Source organism: Echeneis naucrates, chromosome 18 (assembly GCF_900963305.1).
Source record: "Echeneis naucrates chromosome 18, fEcheNa1.1, whole genome shotgun sequence".
In the NCBI taxonomy this organism is placed as follows: domain Eukaryota; kingdom Metazoa; phylum Chordata; class Actinopteri; order Carangiformes; family Echeneidae; genus Echeneis; species Echeneis naucrates.
The window spans coordinates 14,187,591-14,208,251 of record NC_042528.1 but is presented as its reverse complement, the minus strand read 5'-3'; the positions used below and the strand labels follow the sequence as shown (position 1 = coordinate 14,208,251).

At 41.0% G+C, this 20,661-nt stretch overlaps 1 protein-coding gene across 3 annotated transcripts; it reads left to right on the top strand.

Moving 5' to 3' along the window:
- The first annotated feature begins 99 nt into the window (after positions 1-99).
- Positions 100-19,389, top strand: LOC115058606 (E3 ubiquitin-protein ligase pellino homolog 1-like). Of its 3 annotated transcripts, none has more exons than XM_029526017.1 (7): positions 100-292; positions 11,120-11,317; positions 12,186-12,315; positions 13,032-13,133; positions 14,009-14,236; positions 17,745-17,933; positions 18,578-19,389. In XM_029526017.1, the coding sequence occupies exons 2-7, from the start codon at positions 11,145-11,147 to the stop codon at positions 19,175-19,177; spliced, it is 1,422 nt and encodes a 473-aa protein (XP_029381877.1). In that variant the 5' UTR covers positions 100-292; positions 11,120-11,144; the 3' UTR covers positions 19,178-19,389. The 3 variants fall into 3 exon arrangements, with proteins under 3 accessions (XP_029381877.1, XP_029381878.1, XP_029381879.1); XM_029526018.1 differs by having other exon boundaries at positions 11,117-11,317; XM_029526019.1 differs by lacking the exon at positions 100-292 and adding an exon at positions 314-465 and having other exon boundaries at positions 11,117-11,317.
- Positions 19,390-20,661: the final 1,272 nt, after the last annotated feature.

Here is a 20,661-nt window from a genome sequence, read left to right as displayed (position 1 = left end):
GTGTGGACGGAAGTGTGGGGGTGAGGGGGCGTGTCCTCGGGCTGTCTGCTTTTATAGACGAGGGGAATGAACGTGTCTCAGTCTCCGGTGTAACGTGAACGGAGGGGAGACGATGCTTCAGATGCCCTCCTCCTCCTTTACTTCATCTTCTTTTTCTCCTCTCTTGCTCCCCGTCTTCACGCTTCCCAGGCCGTACGGTGACTAACAGAACCCCTGCACAAGCCCACATCCAAGAAGAGGAAATACAGCAGAGTCGAGCCGCTCCCGGACCTCCATTGGCAAACATCAGCGGGTACGAGCCTGTGTGTGTATGTGTGATGAGAGCAGGTGGCGGGAGGCGCCAGCTGGCCTGTTGTCTACACCGCTGCTCCTCCAGGGATGGAGGTTACACTCACTCCTCATTAGTGGATGTTGACTTTGTCACCTTGATTCAGTTTGACGTCATTTTATCAGGTGGATTGATTGGTAAGTGATGTGAACAGATTGTGTTCTTATTAGTGGCTGTGAGCCTTTTATTGTTTACTTCTGTGTGTGTGTGTGTGTGTGTGTGTGTGCGTGCGCGCGCGCGCTCGCCCCCTGTGTACGAACCCAGACACTCATGTTTATTTCCCGGTAAGAGGAAGAAAACAGATGTTTTGTGTGGACGCGTTCTCTTCCTGTTCTCATTACCTGTTTACGGCAAAATGCGTTCACGTTATTTCATCATGGTGTCTTAACAGGGAGGAGGAGAAATGCGTATCGGTCCAAACAGCTTGGCCCTTGGAAAACGCAATCCGCTGCAATCCGCAGACAGGGCAGGAATAATACGATGAGAGAGAGGCCATGTTTGAATCCTCCTTGACCAGATATGAACAATTCTGGCGCATCAACGTTTTCATGTAACCCTCCCCAGCTTCGAGAGTATTCCAGGAGCGTCACAGAAAGAGGGACAGCTTAGGGAGGGTAGTGTTTTTTCATGATCAAACTGTTTTCTTGATTGCTGAGTAATGTGCCATGAAATGACAGCAAAGTGACAAGACACTGGGCCTGGAGCGCACTGTAGACCCTCAGTGTTGCTGAAGTCACCAAGGCTGGTGTTGCTTACAGATATGTGGCCTTAAAATACATAAAACTAGTTGACAGTCAGTGTGGTCCCACATCCACCTCTGTGCTGATGTCTATCTATGAGGTGTCTAAGCAATGTTACAATTAGAACAGTCTCACTTTAAAATATTTACAGAGATGGAAATCAATCCTGTTTGAAAAACAAATAACATTATATTGAAAGTTACATTCATTTTCAGTGAAATAGTGTTCAGTTCAATGCACTTGAACTTCTTGGATAACATAAAGAAACTTCTGGTTCAACATAGGCCTTTCTCCTTATCTCGGCTCTGGCCCATAGACTGTCACATCTAAGCAGATGAAGGATGTTACCCTCTGGTATAGTTTAACACCCATCTTAAAACCGTACTATATATGGGTCAGATTGTGAATATTTTTGCTATTTGTTTGACAAATTGCCAGTCTTGCCAATCTTAGCTAATGTCATCAAGGATAGGCTATCTTGGCGATATTCCTGTGTTTATTAACTTCAAACATACCCTATTACCAACAAAGTAATATTCACAATTAGTTTTTCTTGCCCAAGTGTTTCCCTGTCTACTAATGTACTGTAGTTACACAAAACATCCAAACACATATAATATTAATTGTTGTTGCAGCAGCCATTACAGTATCAGAATTATAGTATGAAGCAATGATAACAGTAAATGTAGTAGTAATATGACCAATTTGATTCGTTTTTGTTATAATGGTGCAAGCTGTCAACATTAGTAGTAATGGCAGAAGCTGAACTTGGTACGTTTTTAAGATAAGCATTAAGAAACAACTGTGATAGCATACCTGACCAACAGGTGTAGCTATGTAGCACAAGTGCTAGCAAGCTTCTCCACTGCCTCAAATTTCCTTCTTACAGAACGGCAGAAATATCTTAGTACTTCAAATTGACTTGAAAGTGGTAGGTATCAGAAGAACTGGTGCTTTCTCTTTATGTGGCTGTAGAAATTATAGGTCGGAGCAATTACTAATTAAATTAATATATGTAAGAGATAGAAACTATGTGAAACACAAGCACAGCATGGACGTGTCTGACATGAAGAGATTGCGAAATTATGAAACTGCAAAAAGAAGAGTTAAAATAAGGAGACGATCACAATCTGCAAAGCCACAGTTTTTGGTGTGTGTGTGTGTGTGTGTGTGTGCGTGTGTGTGTCAGCAAGATGAGATAACACAGTAACAACCCACCTGTCAGGCTCTCATGGAGACTTAGGTCAAACTGAGAGGAGGTGAGCCTGCAGGAACAGAAAGGAGAGATATGAAATAAAACAAAAATAGTCATAGTTGTTGTGAAGTAGTTCTTTGAGTTCTGGTTCGATTTGAAGTCACTTTAATGGTAGAAAAAGTAGGAAAGGGAGTTTGTTAAGGGTACAAAGAATATCCTCTCCTCCTCATTAAAAATAAAATCAGACAAAGATAAGATTTATTTTATTTTGTTTTATGATTTTGCCGCGCAATAGCAAATCTAATCAATTCTTTTGAATTTACTGAACAAGTGGCAAGAATTTCATGGGAAGGTGACATGAGCCTGTGTATTTTTACCCATGTTCTTTAGTTTCAGGAATAGTCTGATTCAAAAATTCTGACTTATTGTGAGTTATCACAATCCTCGACCATGATGCTCTGCTCAGCAACTCACAAGCTGTTTTCATACTTAATGTTGCATAGCAACAAGCACAATGGAACCATATGTGTGCCTCTGAGCTCTCAGCTGAGTTTTGAGTTGTAGGATCTCAGCACCAAAGACTAATTGTTGGGTCATTGTCATCATTTAGACATCTTTTCCGTAATCCTGTGAGTTGCAGGCCAACAATAATCCAACTAATTGTCCCTTTTATAAATATTAAGTATAAGAATATAATTTCGGTCATTACAACTGCACATGGTGTCAGATTGCCTGTCTCAACACCATCTGAAACATGGGGACTATTGTTTCATTTTGAGAGTAAAGAACAAAATTTCTATCATGGATTTTGAGGTGTGTTTCACATTATTATCCAGTTGTAGAAGCCATCCTCTCTTAACTTCAGGTTTGTTTTAGGTTTTTCTTTGTTTTTTACAGATCGTGTTATGTTTGTTTCCAAAATATGTTTGAAATTAATCAACCCGTTCTTCCTTCTACCCATGAAATGTTCCCAGTGCCATTGGCTGCAATACAACTCTAAAGGATGATAACCCTAACCCTAACCCACCCCCAAGCTAGCAATTGGAATTGTGTTCTTCTCATGAAAATTATGTGCTCTCTGTTCTCCATACATACCTTTTCTTCAATTTTTGCTTTTTTTTTTGCTAAAACTGGACTAAAACCTTTTTGGTTTTTTGTCAACTAACTAACTAACTAACTACTAGATAAATAAATAGCCAAACTATCCTCACGCTACCGAATTCCTCTGACTTTTCTTCTCAACAACGTGCTCGTCTTTTGAGCCTGGGGGTGTCTTCTTCGGAGAGACTGTCGCTCGTTTTCTGCCATAACACTAATTTCGCTTCCACTCCTAACACACTGGTGGCCAAAACATAAGCACGTGTGCTTTCGTTTAAGCCAGCTACATCATCTATGTGTGTGTCAACCTAGCCTGGCATGGCTGTAACTCTATTCAAGCTGCGTGATCGGCACGGCGCTATTCTAATTATCATTGACTGTTCGTGTTGTCTGTCAAAACATAGATGGAATGAGTTCTCCTGACCATATCATATTTCTATCGAGGAAAAGTTATTTCACAATAATTATCGTTATCATTTTATCGCCCAGGTAGTAATGGCAGCTCTGTATTGCAAAGTCAAAATAGTTGCATTAGGTGGGAGCTTCCAGACATCTGAGAAAATATATAACAAATGTGGTTAGGCCCAGAAATATTTGGACAGTGAAACAAGTCCAACAACAAGTTGTTTATATAATCAATATGGGCTTAAAGTGCAGACTCCCAGTTTGAATTTGAGGGTATTCAGATTCAAGTTGGAGGAAGGGTTTAGTAATTACAGCTCTTTAAAATGTAGCTGCCTCTTTTTCAAGGGCCCAAAAGTAATTGACTCAAAAGCTGTTTCATGGACAGGTGTGAGTAATTATTTTGCTATGTAATCATCAATGAAGCAGGAGTTGATTCCAGGTGTAGCATTTGCATTTGGAAGCTGTTGCTGTGAACCCACAACATGCAGTCAAAGGAGCTCTCAATGGAAGTGAAGCAGACCACTCTCAGGCTGAAAAAAGAGATAGATAGATAGATAGATAGATAGATAGATAGAGAGAGGAGTGGCCAAATCAACAGTTTGGAACATTCTGAAAAAACGGAGCGCACTGGTGAGCTCAGGAACTCAAAAAGGCCTGGATATCCAAGACAACAGTCAACCACCCAAGTGAAGAACACTCTCCAGGAAGTTGTATCAATATCTAAGTCTACCATAAAGAGAAGACTTCGTGAGAGCAAATACAGAGGGATCACCACAAGGTGCAAACCATTAATCAGCCTCAAAAATAGAAAGGCAAGAAGTGTAGGGATATACTTTATGCTCAGATTCCGCCAAATGCAGCACAGTTGATTGAATGGCATTTCACGGTACAGATGGATAATGACCCAAAGCATACTGCCAAAGTGACCCAGGAGGTTTTTAAGACAAAGAAGTGGAATATTCTACAATGCCCAAGTCGATCACCAGATCTCAACCCCAATCAAGCACTTGCTTAGGACAAAACGTAAGGTAGAAAGCAAGAACTGAAGACAGCTGCAGTAAAGGCCTGGAGGAAAGGAGGAACGCAAAGGAGGAAACCCAGCCTTTAGTGATGTCCATGGGTTCAGTCAGTTTATGAAACTGTGACTTTGCAGCTTGAAAGATATGTATTTATTTGGGAGGGTAAGGCGGAACTATAGGAGGTATCTGCCTTTGTGTTTGGAAGTGTAATACAGAGATACTACTACAACAGTTATATCACAACAAACTGGCATGTTTATTCCATGCATTTGTGTGTCTCCAATTTTCATTGATACACTGTAACTAGGCAACCATAGATGCCTCTCTTCAAATTAATAAGAAATACAGCACTAAGTGATTCAGAAATACCATGCATCAAGTGGCTCAAAAATGACTATAAAATAACAAGAATAACATTGAATTTGAACTAATGTTAATTCATTAGATGTGACTGGTTTAAGTGAAAGCCTTAAAAAAAACAGCAAATGTGACTTAAAGCAAAAACATGAATGAAACCAGTTGTGAGGAGGAAAATAAAAGAGTGGAGGCTGGTTTTGGCAGGGGGAGGGTAAGATGGAAGTTGTTAACACTGGCCCTTTCGGATTTGTACAATATGAAATGTTACGTAACATGGAGCAGACATGCTCTCAGGCTCTCCGATGTTTTCAAAGATGGGAACATACACAACCAACCTACAGTTACAATCTGATTAAAATTACACATCCAGTGACTCTGAACACACAGTGAAACCATTATTAGCTACATTTGTTAACCGTAATATATGTAGCTCTGTTCATTTATTCTTGAAGAGACAAACTTGACTCCTTCTCCCCTTCCTTTCTCACCCTCTGTCTCCCACACACTCCACACTCACTTGCCCTTCCCCTGGAGTGGGCAGTGAGAGGATGAAGAACAACAGGATGCAGTAGGAAAATGGGACACTGCATTGTCCAAATCATCAATACTATGTACAGTTTTACAGACAGTGCATTTGACTCCCTGAAGTTAATGCTAAGAAACACTGTATGATTAATTAATACCAAACAAAGTCTCATCAACAGTTTCATCAAACACTTTTATTGAATTTTGTTCAGCAGGCATACAGCTGCTTGCTTGCTTTATGTCTCACCTTATCTGGTTTGCAACAAACCAGGCTAACAGAGCTTCTGACTGGCCCAAAGCAAGCTTAGCAAGTAAGCTTTAGCATGAGCGACTTCTAGCATGATATTGTTTAGTATCCCAGCTACAGGTGGTCAGATGCTGTAATGTAGTGTGTAAAGAGGTAGAGAAACTGCTTCAGGTTCTTCTTTTGGTTCTTCTCAACTTTTTATTTATGGTCCTTTTAATTGTCCTAATTGTTGTGGTCCTGTTCTCAGACTTTATCTCAGCAGTGCACAGAGATCTACAGCTTTGTCTGGTTTGATTTTGGCTATAACACTGGTTTTTGGCATCATGGTTAGAGATCACAAGAATAATAGATGGAGTGATTTTTTTTTTTTTATTTTTTTTTTTTGCACCTATAGTTATGCTTGGGATCAATTCTTAGCCATTCTAATCAGATTCTTTGATTCGATGTGCAGCTTTCAGTGATGCTGCTGCCAACAGCGGTTTGTCACTTACTCCAGTGTAAACAAAGCAATGAAATGAGGTTGGGCTAACAGCAGAACAGGAGGTATCATAATAACTTTAGTCACAGATCTTCAAACACGAGAAACTGAATTTAGTAAATGAATGACAACAAGGTTTAATACACAATGATAGGTAAAACAGTAAGACCACTTTGTAATATTTCAGAATTTAATTGTTTTTTAAAAAATTTTAAAATAAATTTCCTTATATTATACTGTAATGGACAAGGTCAGTATGCTCAGACATTCCAAGAAGCTCCTGCAGCCATTTCACTCTGAACTCAATTCTTTTCTTCTGTTTTATTATCATCTGCTTCCTTTGTCTTGCATTGTAAGACAGACCAACAGCTTTTCTTTGTTTCACTCCTCCCTCCTTTGCTCTCTCTCTCTCGCTCTCTTTCTCTCATCTTGATTAGAAAATGCGTGGCACAAAACAGGCAATCTATCACCCTGCCAAGCCTGCCACTTCTGCACATGCGCCTGCAGACACAATCTCCCAAAAACACATACACACATTCCACCATGTTCTCCTCTTCTTCGTTTCCCTCCTCCCTTCATCATCCTCACAGATACATCCTCTAAATCTGACTCCCATTTCCTTTTCCTCCTCCTCCCATCTTCATCATCCTTGGCAGGCCTGTTTCTTTAGTTTTTATGCGTTGTACTAGTGATTATTTTCTCAGTTCCATTAATTGCAGTATGGAGACTGAGGAAAGAGGAGTGAGTCCACAATTATAATGAAAAATCTATGAAGCTATTGTCTATTCCGTAGGAGGGATGATGATTCCCCTGATTCCTCTTTCATTCATGGTGTAAAATACACTTTTACAGAACTTGTGTATAGCATTCATTGTTTTTCATTCTTTTTTTTTATCCCTCCAGTATGGTTTGGATTTGACAATAAGGATCCAATATGTGAGATGCACAGGATTTCTTTTAGACTCTAATAAATGATGACGATTTTCTATTTTATCTCTGAGGAAAAACCTCTAATCTTGACCACCGCACATGGTCTCTTTCTTAACAATCAGTTGCTCTGTAATCAAGTTTGTTTAGCTTTGTGATGAACCTTGAGGTGAAATTACTTTTGAGAACGATTAAGAACAAGGTCAAGATGGTATAAATGCCACTTAAGAATATAGACCCTAGTCTACAGAGCCACTGTTAGGACCAACATGATGCAGGAAGTTTCCCAGAAACATCAGTGTTATCCCTTTCCCTATCTTCTTTTTCTCCTGGTTCTGACCCTCCTTTTCTCAACCATTTACCTCTCTCCATGTAGCCTCCCCTGAGTCCTCTCTGCCTCTTCTTCTGAATTACTTTCACTACTCAATATCCAGCCAGGGCAGCATAGAGCCAGGGTAATGAAATGGCTACTGGCTGCCAGGATCTGCTTCCTGCCATCCATCATCTGATTATGGTGAGGTTTTCTTCTCATCTTAACACTGACAGAAAAATCAAACAGGAAGGAAGTACAGCAAGTCTAAACATTGGACAGTGTTTTGATTATTGTTACATTTACACTCCCAGAATGATTATCTAATCTGCTTAAAGGGAGAACAAAGCTTGTAGGTCTTTGTCATGCTTTTGCACCAATAGCTTTCCACAGTGTGGGTGGTCTCGCCTACTTTTGATTAATAATAGGCCTGAGTATTAAGAGCTGGCTTCAAACCTGAGTGCAGAGACAGGGTTGAGCTTTGTTTGACTTGTGTAAAATGAATGTCAAAATATCCACACAATGAGTCAGTGGTAGAAATCATCCCACTCTTTTTAGCGCAATGTTCATTTAGTGCTAAAAAGGATAGAAAGCTTGTCTGGACATTTTATTGGTGTTTTATGGATTTCTACAGCTGTATGTTGAGGCCAGGGTGTTTTAATGCAAGGCCCTTTGTTTCATTTGTCAGAGTTGCTCATAAAAAATTTCTAGGCAGTGACTATGAGGCTGTTTCACCCCTCTCTTTGGTTGGGTGGCTGCTGTTAAGGTGAAAGCCACACACTTTCTGGGCTCCGTTAAGAACCTTGGCTGTGGCGGTTTATCAATTGATGGTTATATACTTCGCTGTGTGAGCCTGTGAAGAGGAAAGGCCTCCTCATTTCCACTGCTCCTTCTTTCTGGGCTCCAAATCACTCAATCGTGAAATGTAACTCATCAACCTGGGTTGATTGAATTGCAAGTATTCAGAGATGCAGGTATCAGTTTGTCTTTGTGGCTGAGGCCTGATCACTTATGTCCATCCAGTCCTGTTAGGATGGTCTCGCTCCTCCATAAAGGCCCAATGTCAGCAACTAGAAAGCACTTCAGCCAAGGATGACAATTATCAGAAGAGCCAACGTCACAAGGGCCGAAGATAGGCTTTCTCTGCTGCTGCAGCAACACACATTCAGCCAGATAGTCCTGAATTTTATTTTATAACTATTGGATACTAATGTAAATGTAATTGTAAAGCTGAAGGGCCATAAATGGTGATGATGACGAAGGGCTGTAAATTATCATGTTTGTTTGGTTTGAACCATATTTCGTCTTTGAATTGATGACCCTCAAAATTGTGACCTTCCATATTTAAAAATAAAAACTTGACTCAAGGTTAGTATTTTTATCCAGAACATATCACAACCTTGTGGAAGAATATGCAAAGTTCACATGCCACACAAACACACATTTGTTGAGTTGAGTTGAGTGCCTTTATTGTCATTGTACATAAGCACAACAAAATATTTACACACCCATTAGCCTTCATACAACTACATCAATTAATCACAATTACCACTGGTTGAACGTAATAATGGCACACATCAGAATTTATATAACAGCACATATACATTTGATTGTGTATGTACACTAAACTTTGAACAGTCCATTGTCCGAATAGAGGCCTTATGGGTGCGAGCAGTCGCCACATGCATCGCAAATACCTTTTTGCAGGAATGGGTATTCATATGTTTTTTAGACACATTTATTATTAGCTTGACTGATATCAATTATTTTATATCTTTGAGTCAGAAATTGCTTGTCATCCCAGGAACCCATCACAAAACTGAGGTATCAGTCAATTCTTCTGGGTTTTGTCTTTAAACACACAGCTGTCTATCATAAAAGACATAGCTTAACACAGATGGAACTGCTGCTCTTTCAATTTTATGAGTTGTGGTGTTTAGATCAGATGCTTTTTAATCTTTATGTTTCCACTTAGACCTGTCACCAGGAAGCACAGTATGAATTTCCATAGTTCTGCCGATGCTGGTGACAGACAGCTTTATAATAATAAATCATTTTATGATAATAATACTGTGTCACCTCCATACTACAGCTCATCTCCATGAACTTCATGCTGCCTACACCCCCCTCCCACCCACGCCTCTCTCATTCTTTCTCTCTTTCTCCATCTCTCTCTCTCTCGCTCTCTCTCTCCCATTCTCAACCCAACCGGTCGAGGCAGATGGCTGCCCCCCCCCCCGAGCCTGGTTCTGCCTGAGGTTTCTGCCTCTTAAAGGAAGTGTCATTTTGCCACTGTAGCCAAGTGCTAGCTCATCGGGGGATCTGTTGGGTCTCTTTAAATAATTTTATAAAGAGTTTGGTCTAGACCTGCTCTATATGTAAAGTGCCTTGATATAACTTTGTTATGATTTGGGGCTATGCAAATAAATCTGATTTGATTTGATTTAATGCCTGGGCCAATCAATGCCCTTTCAACTCTACTTTGGATATCAAGTTATGGGTGGAAGAGACTTTCCACGGCTCAATCAGGATATTTTAAGCTTGGTCAGGAGTAAAGAGGCTCAAAAAAGAAACTCGATAATAAACTACGGGCCGGGGCACTAAACCCCAAAACACAAGTGAAAAACTTTGATCTGAGTCAAATATAACAAATGAGGATGTTTGATCTTGGGTTTTATTCAGCTGATGAATTAGAATGTAGCTGTAAAGCAGGAATGAGACAGCAGAGACCAGACAACTAGAGGAAACACTATTGTGAGGACCAGACAGACAAACTGGGACCCACAAAGCAGATCAGAGGCAATGAGTAGCGAGAGGTGGTTTATTGACAGTCCAGGTTCGATACACAAGCAGGCAATCAGCTCAGGCAGCAGTACGAAGACACAAGGCAGGATCAGGAGTCAAAAAACAGGCGAGGGTCAAAACCAGGAGATTGTAAATACAGGCAGAGGTACAAAGAGGATGAACACTGCAAATAAACACACAGGGCCACTAACACCAGAAAGCTGCAGACAATCTGACGAAGACATTGGAAAGACACCGGGTATAAATGCACAGGGAGGAATGGGACACGGGGTAAATTACATTAGGGCGGAGCCAGCAATCACAGGAGGGAGGAAACAGGAAGCAAAATAAACAACGACATGACATCACAAAACTACAAAATAAAATGGGGGAAAAAACTAGGACCTCACAACTATGGCTTTCCAGACATTGCTCCTAGTCACATGAATGAGACTTCTTAGCCACTTTTTAATCTGTGTATTTGACCCAGATAGACCTTTATGGAAAACATGAAGACAATTCACACCTCATTAACATATAAGGTATAAGGTTTGCTAAATGTTAGCACATAGGTCATGTCAATCCTGCTGCACATCCCAAAACTGTTTTGTTTCATGTCATTTCATTGCATTAAAGTAACATTTATGAATTCTTTATTTATTAACAAAGATTTTCTGTTTCTCTTCCACTCTCCCCTCCCCAGCAGCAAGCCCCAGTTGTGGCCGGTGGGCATGGTTTTGGAGGGAAGCTCAGAGGCGCTGTGTCCCCCCCCATCTCTGGAGCTGCGCCCAACCTGTAACAAGAACCAGTCCTCACCTCCACTGAGCACAAGCTCACAACCCCACAACGGGGTTTTCACTGAGGACAAGGAGCCCATCAAGTATGGCGAGCTTATCGTCTTGGGGTGAGTGTATCTGCTATTGTACATTGTCTTTGTACTGTATGCATGCATGCATGACGTGTGTGTTACAGGACCCCATTTATCCGGTAGTATTAGTATCTAGTAGTTGGTATCTGTGGCAAACACATGAAGTCTGAATGAAAAATTTAGACTCCTGTTGTATTTCTCTGGCTCTCGGGTATATGTGTGTGTCTTTTCCTTTTACCTTTCATCTCTTTCTTTGGGAATTAAATCTGTAGGTTTTCACAGCACAATTTTAGATCTGAATGTGAGTGAAGCGTTAGATTCATGCAAGCTGATAGTCTCATGTTGCATGATTACAAAAGTCCTCATGTGTTCATTTAGTTTCTGGAAAGGGACCATTCCCAGTCACCTGAAATACACAACTGAACAGATGCACAATACAATATTTTGTAATTTTTGGACACTATTTTAACTTAAGAGCCCCCAAAACGTCTCAGAAAGCCAATTGTCTGCCTGTGCACCAAGCTGGAGTCTGGTCACCTACCTCAAAACATACAAAAGATTTGAAGAACTCATTTACTTCCAACCCAACTCATGTCCTGGTTAAATTAGCATGTGGGCATGGGACAACCCATGTCCACATGCTAATTTAAGCAGTCTGATTACTAAATTTCTTTACGTAAGCTTTATAGCTTGAAAAAAGTCTTGAAATGCTAGTGATTAGCCAAGTAGATGGGCTGTTATGGTTTTCTTGGCCTAGCAAACCAAAGGCTTATTTACACTTTTATCTCAGGAAAAAGACCTTGTCAGGTTTTATACAGGTGTTAAAACAACATCACTAAAATATCAATATCGAGGAGGAATGTATATGTACAATGACATACGAAAAGATTTTGGTCTTTTACAGGCACAATGGGTCACTGGCAAATGGGGACAAGGGTCGCAGAAGAAGTCGTCTGGCACTTTACAAGAGACCCAAAGCCAATGGGGTCAAACCGGATGTTATCCATAATGTCTCAACACCTTTGGTGTCAAAGGTGAGCAGTCATAGTCCTGGTTTTATAGCACAGAACGTCCACAATACGAGAAAAATTGACAATGAAGTATATCTGTCTTGCAACTTAATTCTTATAAAGTTTTTTCTTAAAAAATTAAATCACAGTAATTTGGGAAAGTTAAACTAAAGTAGATGTGGCTTCAAAATTTAGGATGAAATTTCTCCAAACCCATATTAAGTGATGGAAAATATTTTTCATATATTTTGAGACAAAATGTGTTCATGACATTTGTCATATTTTAATCAGACATTTGTCAGTTAAATGTCAGTCAGTTAACTTAGCCCAACTTTATGAAACTGAAGAAAAGAAACATACAAATCAATTCAAATGAACAGTAAATATTAGCTATTGATGGATTTAATACCAAAATGTTCAAATACCAAATCAGTCTTTCAACATTGATTATGAATCTTAACTCTGATTGTTTTATCACTGCTCAACAAAGCATCAATGCTTAGAATTTAACATTTATTTAAAATTAAATATTCTTAAAAATGTATGATATGTTGACATTAGATGAGCTTTCTCCATCATAACAATATGTTTTATAAATGATGTGTGTCAATGACGCTAGGGTTGTATCTAGCATCATTGACAACTAGGACAGGAAGTGTCCTCTGTGCTGTTCTTCCTTGGGGGACAGCCCCAGCTATCCTTGTCATATGACCCGGATAATGTTTTTGATCCCTTGGCAGGCACTCAGCAACAAAAGCCAGCACAGCATCTCCTATACACTGTCACGAAGCCACTCTGTCATCGTGGAGTATAGTCATGACACCAACACAGATATGTTTCAGGTCAGTGTCTGCAGGCTGTCTCTCTCTCTCTTTCTCTTTCTCTCACACACACACACAACCATCCATTGTCTATAATTTCTGATATCTATAATATCTGTTATGTCTGGAATATCTGTTACCTCTATAACATCTATTACATCTGTCATCTACATGACTGTTTGTGCCTGTTAATTGATAAATCATCTTTCTGTAAGAACAGATTTAAATTTCTGAGATCTCTTTTAATGAGATCCAATATTTTGAATATTATTGGAATGCAAGAGCATGAGGTGGGACAAAAGAACTGCCCAGTAGGCCTAGAATGATATGCTAAAATCCTGACTCAACACAGTGATGCTGCCAAGTATATATGCATTTCAATTCAATGATTATTTTATTTTGTTGACCATGAAAAAACTTAAATTGTACTCATAAGTTGTCTTCCCAAGAACTTAATGTCTTGATAGTTGTCACAATGTAAATATATCACTTCATAAATAGAGGCTCCAAAGCTCCTTGGCTCAGATCTGATGGCTGACTAGGCTATCATCACTAGAGCTAGCCGTTTCGTTCAAGTTCAAGTATGGACCTTTAAAATTTGGCCAGCAGTCATATTCTACTTCCTGCATTTTGAGCATTAACTGAACCCATCAGCCCTGAGCTGACACTCTGAGGTAGAAAATCTAATCTGTGAGCAGATTTGTCAGACATCTCTGTCTAGAGCTTGGACAGGTCTGTATGTCTGCCTCAGCTGTGGTTCACCTATTAAATACTTGCTCTGGAATTATAAGCCTCTAGTTTGACATATTTGGTCCACAAAACACACAGTTTTCATGAGGGTCTTCTCCATACAAGAAGTGCAACCAGCACTAAATTGCTCTTCCCGGTTCTTGTAGATTGGCCGGTCCACAGAGAGCATGATCGACTTTGTGGTGACGGATACAGTGGGCAGTGGCAACAGTCAGGGTGGTGGTGCAGCAGGGGAGGGGGTTGGTGGTGGAGGACAGTCAGCTCAGAGCACCATCTCCCGCTATGCCTGCCGCATCATGTGTGAGCGCAGCGCTCCCTACACAGCTCGCATCTACGCCGCTGGTTTTGACTCTTCCAAGAACATCTTCCTCGGGGTGAGTATTCTGCCCCCTGGATGCCAGGCTTCCCTCTGCTAAATTCACAAGGTCACCATAGCAACAATAGCATCCGTAGTGAGGGCAACAGCAGGGACATGACTGTGCCGCCCACAGGTGACACCATAGCTGCAAGGATGTGTTGGTGCATGTGACCTGGCCTTAGGTCACACACATTCATAGGAGAGGAAGGATTTGTGAGTAGTCGTAATCATTTGTAAACATGACCAATTTTATCTGTTTACCTCTAAATACCTTGGAAGAGCTGCTTTGACCAAATATAGTCATAGGTTAAGCCAATCCCGATAACATCCGACTGACCAAAATTCATTCAGATATATGTGTTGAGTTGTATTGTTGTGTTCATCTGTGTAATTTGCCATGATAATGATGCGATGCATGCTGTATTTATGTCACAAATACACACAGCAGCAACACAGTTGGTAGGAAACAGCTGTTGCTGTTGGCACTGCTGTGGAGGAATAGGATCGAACGAAGAAGTCTTACTTCCAGGTTTTCCCATTGCCTGTGTGGGTTCCCTCCAGGGTGTGTGGGTTCTTACGACAGTCCAAAAGTTTATTGGTGACGCTAAATTGACTGTTGGTGAGAAGGTGAGTCTGTGTGGTTGTTTGTGTCTATACGTCAGACTAAAGGCCTGTCCAGGTTGGGCAATGTCCTTGCCCATTGTCAGTTGGGAATGGCTCATGATTTATCGTTGGTTCTTCTGTCCTATTTTTAAATATGTCACACGGCACAAAATCTTTAAAACTACACAATAAATTAAAGAGTTTTTAGAAGCAGCTACAAAAGTCAAATCAAAATTTTAATGAGAAATATAAAAGATTTATTGTGAGCTTAATAATGGTAAATAACCTATATTTTTCACTCCTCAGTTAGCCATCTCTCCTTTGGATGTGACTGTTTTGCAACCACTGCTAAAGCTGCCAGGGTGGGGCAAGAGAAACTACTATGACATCATGACTTTATCTAATGCAAGATTCATGGGGACCCATGACAACTCATGCACATACACACAGATCTGATAGGTTCATCATCTCTAATTCTACTTAATAAATGCTTTAAATTCCTTTGCAATAACCTGAATCCAGCTCTTCTGACAAAAGTGCTCTTTGTAAAACTGGAGAAAGAAACTAGACTCATTGATAGAGATGTTGTTCAGTTAGATAGATAGATAGATACTTTATTTATCCCAGACTGGGAAATTGCAGTTAAACGATTCCCTCAGATTTGTACAGTTCTTCTTCACCTCAGTGAAGACTCTGCACTGTGTCTTTGGAGCCATCTTGGCAGGAAGTTATCTGCTATGGAGATTAAACAAAGGAATAAATTATCTCAGTTCGTCTGACTCAAATCTTTGAGTTAACATTCAAAAGGCTTCTGATTCACGCACTTGTACTCTTAATGTTTGATAAGGTGTCAATGTGAAGAAAAACAAATCATTTGTGTTACTAGTTAATATGCAGTCAGAGCATGTTGTACACATATGTTAATGTTTAAATCTCCAGATTGCCCATTTTAAATGTTTAGTGCTATGTTTTTTTTACCACTTCAGCTGAGAATTGAAAATAGGGTAGCAAAGGTTAATCCAGGTAGTTTCTAATCTTTTACACTGAAAACAACTTCCTCTTTGGCTCCTGCTGTCAACCTTTGGTCATCCTTCGCCATCTCCTTTTGGCCACAAGATGTCCTCAGACATTTTCAATGGTCTGCATGTTCACCAGATATTGCCTAGGCCCTAGGGTTTCCTGCCCACTTACACACAGTTTCTTTGGTTATTTTTGCTGTTTCTGTTCCTTGATGTTTCCCACGCACCTGCAACCTTGATGCACCTGCATCAACCAATATGTCTGCCATTTATCAACAGTCACTGTTGTGCCTATAATTGTGTATGTTATTGCCTCTCGTCAGTCTCAGTCTGGGAGGGATTTTATCTACTGTGGATTGACTAAAAAGAAATTACTGTAAGAATTACTGTAAGAGTGTAACAAAGGCTTAAATTTTCTTTTTGGTTTTTTATTAACTAGCAAGGGATACGTCAAAAACGTGCATTATATTGAGGTGCAGATCAAAGCAGAACTACATGGAACAGGGGAGCTCGAATATATAAATGGAATGACATAATAGGGCAATGCTAATCAAGCGACTGATGATTCTTGAGGATTTGGGCGAATGAATGGCAGATCATTTAGGGAGAGTCTGTCTGAGGGAGGAGAGCTCTGAGAGTCGGTCTGCCTCGTCCCTCTTCAGTGGCAATGTTGTCTCAAGTGCGGCTTGCTGTTAATCTACTTAACACCCGAATCTGAGTAAAAAAAAAAAACAAACAAACAAACCTTTGTGTTGAAGTGCAGTGTCTTTCCTTTCTCTTTCTCAGACATTTATGAGTGGAATCCAAGTACGTAGGTTACGGTGTTATGGCAACACGCCATTGCTTCCGATGGTTCGCCATCAGGTGGTGCTGTGGCTGCATGATTGGAATAGTTCATTGTCCGGTGTAAGTTCTATCTTTGCCAAATAGCTCGTAGAAAAACGGTGCAAACAGCTATGAAGTCCTCTTCTTGCAGGGAAGTCAGTTCGGCGTTTTTGTAGTCTCTTACTTGATCAGAATATCCTATTTCTTATTATATCAACCTTTATGTCCTTGTAGATTTGGATGTATTCCAGAGCGGCAATTTATGTCCGTTGCCTGATAATGTTATCAAGGTCAACCCAAGTGGAGGGCAGAGAAGTGGTACCTCTCTGTGGTGTTAGGCAGGTTCATGCTGATTTGTGGCACTGACCGCAATCTATTGTTTTTGGGAAAGCAGGGTTTTCGGATGCCAGGTTCAGTTAAGGGTCCATGATGGCACTTACCAGAGATCTGGAAAATCTCTGTTGGAGGCAACAGTCTATTTTGAAGTTTGAGGGGTGTGGGGTCCCCCCCCTCCTTTCTTCAGACCTCACAACAGTCACTGTTTCTAACAAGATTGATGGACCAAAACAGTGACCTGAAAGATGCTATAAAAGCAAAGCTTTGTAAAAGTCGCTATGGCTCTCTGGATTTGTGGGAAAGAGTGAGCCAAATTATAAATAGTCATGTAAGCATACTAGTTAATACAGCCTGAACTGCCAGTTGGCTAACTTGAAACTGGACTACATAACATTTATTCTTTCCTCCACTCTCTGGGCTGCATTTTACAGTATCCAGGCCTTGAAAAAATTTTTGTAAAAAATTAAAGCTTAACATGCCAGAAATCTGCTGTTTCATTCCATTGGAGCTATAATGCCTCATTTTTCTCTCTCAGCAGCAGCTTTATTCTTATGCATGGGTGCATCTCTGTGCATTAGCCAGTACATTTGTGAGTCTGTACCGAGCTAAATATAGCAGCAGAGCAAATGCATAATTGGCTGTTTTTCTTGCCAGTCACCTCTGTCCCTTCATACCTCCCCATCATCCCCCTAACTACTGCACCTGTGTGTCTGTACCTTTGTGTGGGGGGTGGTCTCTTAGGAGCGGGCTGCCAAATGGAGGACATCCGATGGCTTAATGGATGGTCTGACCACCAATGGGGTGCTGGTGATGCATCCAGCAGGGGAGTTTGTGTCTGAGCCAGCTCCTGGAGTCTGGAGGGAAATCTCAGTTTGTGGAAACGTCTTTGCCCTGAGGGAGACCCGCTCAGCTCAACAGAGAGGAAAACTGGTGAGTTAAAGTAGGGTTGATGGTCTTCCCATGTTTGTATCAATAAGGCTCCCTACAGTAATCTCAGTCTCTTAGAAACTGGTTCATCTCAGTAAAATGAAGATAAAGAATACAGACAAAAAGCTGTAATACATCAGTGTAAGGGCATGTAAAATAGAAGAAAATAAGACCTCACCATAAGTACTTCTACAGAACCTGGCAGCATTATGTATTATGCACTACTCTGTTCTGTCTTGACCTGATGCCTGATGCGTCTGTCTGATGCCTTCAACACAAACATAAGAGATGTTTCACAACAGAATTAAATCTGATTTCCAATGTATGTCATCCAAAGACTGGATAGACAATGGCCACAGAAGTAGAGAATTTTTCCCTGTCAAAGGAACAGGTAAACAGAACTGGAAACAGGTACAAGACATATGTGTACTGCTATTCAATCTACTTCATCAGAGGGGTCAGAAAACAGTGCATTGTCAGTGTTGTGGTATATAAATAAACTTGCCCTCAGATATGCAATATGGGCTAGATGGGTTTCTGGAGAGAAAAGGTTGGGTCAATGCATTCCTCTAAAAAAAATGAAACTGATGTTCCTTCCCTTTTTATCCTTCCCCTGATATTTTCACCTTTTTTATACTTTTCTAAAGGTTGAAAATGAGTCCAATACTCTACAGGATGGTTCCCTGATTGATTTGTGTGGGGCTACTCTGCTGTGGAGAACCCCTGCCGGACTACGTCACACCCCAACTCTCAAACAACTGGAATCACTTCGCCAGGAGCTGAATGCTGCCCGACCACAGTGTCCCGTGGGCTTCAATACTCTGGCTTTCCCCAGCCTGGCCCAGCGTGAGATTGTTGATAAGAAGCAACCCTGGGTCTATGTCAACTGTGGGCATGTGCATGGCTACCACAACTGGGGCTACCGCAAAGAGAAAGGTCCTGCTGGCCCAGGGGGTACAGTGCCAGCCAGCACTGGGGAGAGAGAGTGCCCCATGTGTCGGCGAGTGGGCCCTTATGTGCCACTGTGGCTGGGCTGTGAGGGAGGATTGTACCTGGATGCCGGGCCGCCCACTCATGCTTTCTGCCCCTGTGGCCATGTATGTTCAGAAAAGACAGTGGTGGGGTGGAGCCAGATCCCATTACCCCATGGCACCCATGCCTTCCATGCTGCCTGCCCCTTCTGTGGTACCTGGTTAACAGGGGAGCAGGGCCATATCAAACTAATCTTCCAGGGCCCTCTCGACTGAAGCCCAGATCTGGGAGGCACTTGGAGCAAAGTCATGGTGGGTTGGACAGAGGACCTGCTCAGTAGAAGTCTGAAGGCTTGAGTGTTAGTTGAAACAGAAAGAACTGACTCCAAGTACAGAGAGAGGATTGTTGACGTTATGATCTTAAAGCAACATGCAATAGCAGATGCCAAGGCTTCACACGGACTATGAGGTGTATGGAGAAGATGTAAATAAACTGTGTTGAAATGAACATGTGTTCAGGTCTTGTCTTGTCCTCTTTCAGTGTCTGGGCTACTTTTCATATGTTCACTTCTATTGTAGGTTTATATTTGGATGATCATCAAAGGATAATTTTGACTCTTGCTTTTTTCAGTTTCATAGATCTGATGTTAACATTGTTGGGAGTGGGAATGTGACAGTATCACCAAAAATCAAGGGGCAAGAAACCACATGGCCATGTAGACTGGAAACCTGAGGATCATCTAAGCTAACCACACAATTGTTTCACCATTCGTTGAAACGACCAGCACTTATAGACCAACTGCCTGATTCAATACCAGCCTGAGCCCCAGCACTACAGAAGTGCTTCTGCATGTGTCTCCATAAACTGCAGGTTTGAATTTTGCTGGCCCAGCATTAAGGTTTTTCCCTGTGAGACAGTATTCCTCTGTGCAGCGTATACAACATGTAATAGTAAGCTACACACTCCACAGTGTGTCTCTTTTGGCACTACTCCAGGTATGCAGTGCCCCCATTGTACTAAAAATAACTCAAGGTCACCAGAAGCCCCATGCCTCCCACCAGGAGAGAGTATGCAGAGATAGAGAATCAGAAAGGCTGCACATTTTCTATTTAACATCTGAGAATTTTACACAAACACAGATTTAGCTTTCACTTTCTTTGGACTCACTTTGAAATATATTTGGAGCAGCCAGATCAAGAAAAAACATTGTATTTTTAGTGGCTTTGAGCAGAACACTTGTATCTCATCCTGTAATATCTGACTGCAGAGGGCAGATACACACATACGCACATAAGATTTCCACCTGGCACAGTGAAGTACTGAAGCACTTACAGATTATGTCCTTGTATGTGGTTACGAAAACGGTGAAAGGGAGAGGTGGAGGGACAAATCAAGGATGTTTACCATGTATGTGTAGGTACATGGTAAACATCGGTAGGTAGGTGGTGCTGGGGACAAAGAGGACAATGAGGAGGATCCATGTTGGCCCTAAAAGAGAACACCACTATGTTTCCTTGTTAAGAAAAGGACAGATTTTCAGCCACCATTCCTGAGATAATGAGTAAAAAGGGAAGGACAAATCCATCAGGGCATCTAAACAATTACTGGCCAGAATGAAATTAAATTCAATGTATCTATTGTCTATTTGCTCAATTTTTCACTTCCAGTTTAAATTTCAGGCTTTTTCAGTGGTGCACTGGGATTTTACACATGCTAAAAGAGTTATTGATAATTATTTGACTAAGTTTGAGACCTTAAA

Excerpts from the sequence above, each read along its gene's own strand:
- LOC115058606 (XM_029526017.1), top strand. The coding sequence starts at position 11,145 with ATGGTTTTGGAGGGAAGCTCAGAGGCGCTGTGTCCCCCCCCATCTCTG. Across the intron at positions 12,316-13,031 it reads CAACACCTTTGGTGTCAAAG|GCACTCAGCAACAAAAGCCA; the intron begins GTGAGCAGTCAT and ends ATCCCTTGGCAG. Across the intron at positions 17,934-18,577 it reads CTCAACAGAGAGGAAAACTG|GTTGAAAATGAGTCCAATAC; the intron begins GTGAGTTAAAGT and ends ACTTTTCTAAAG.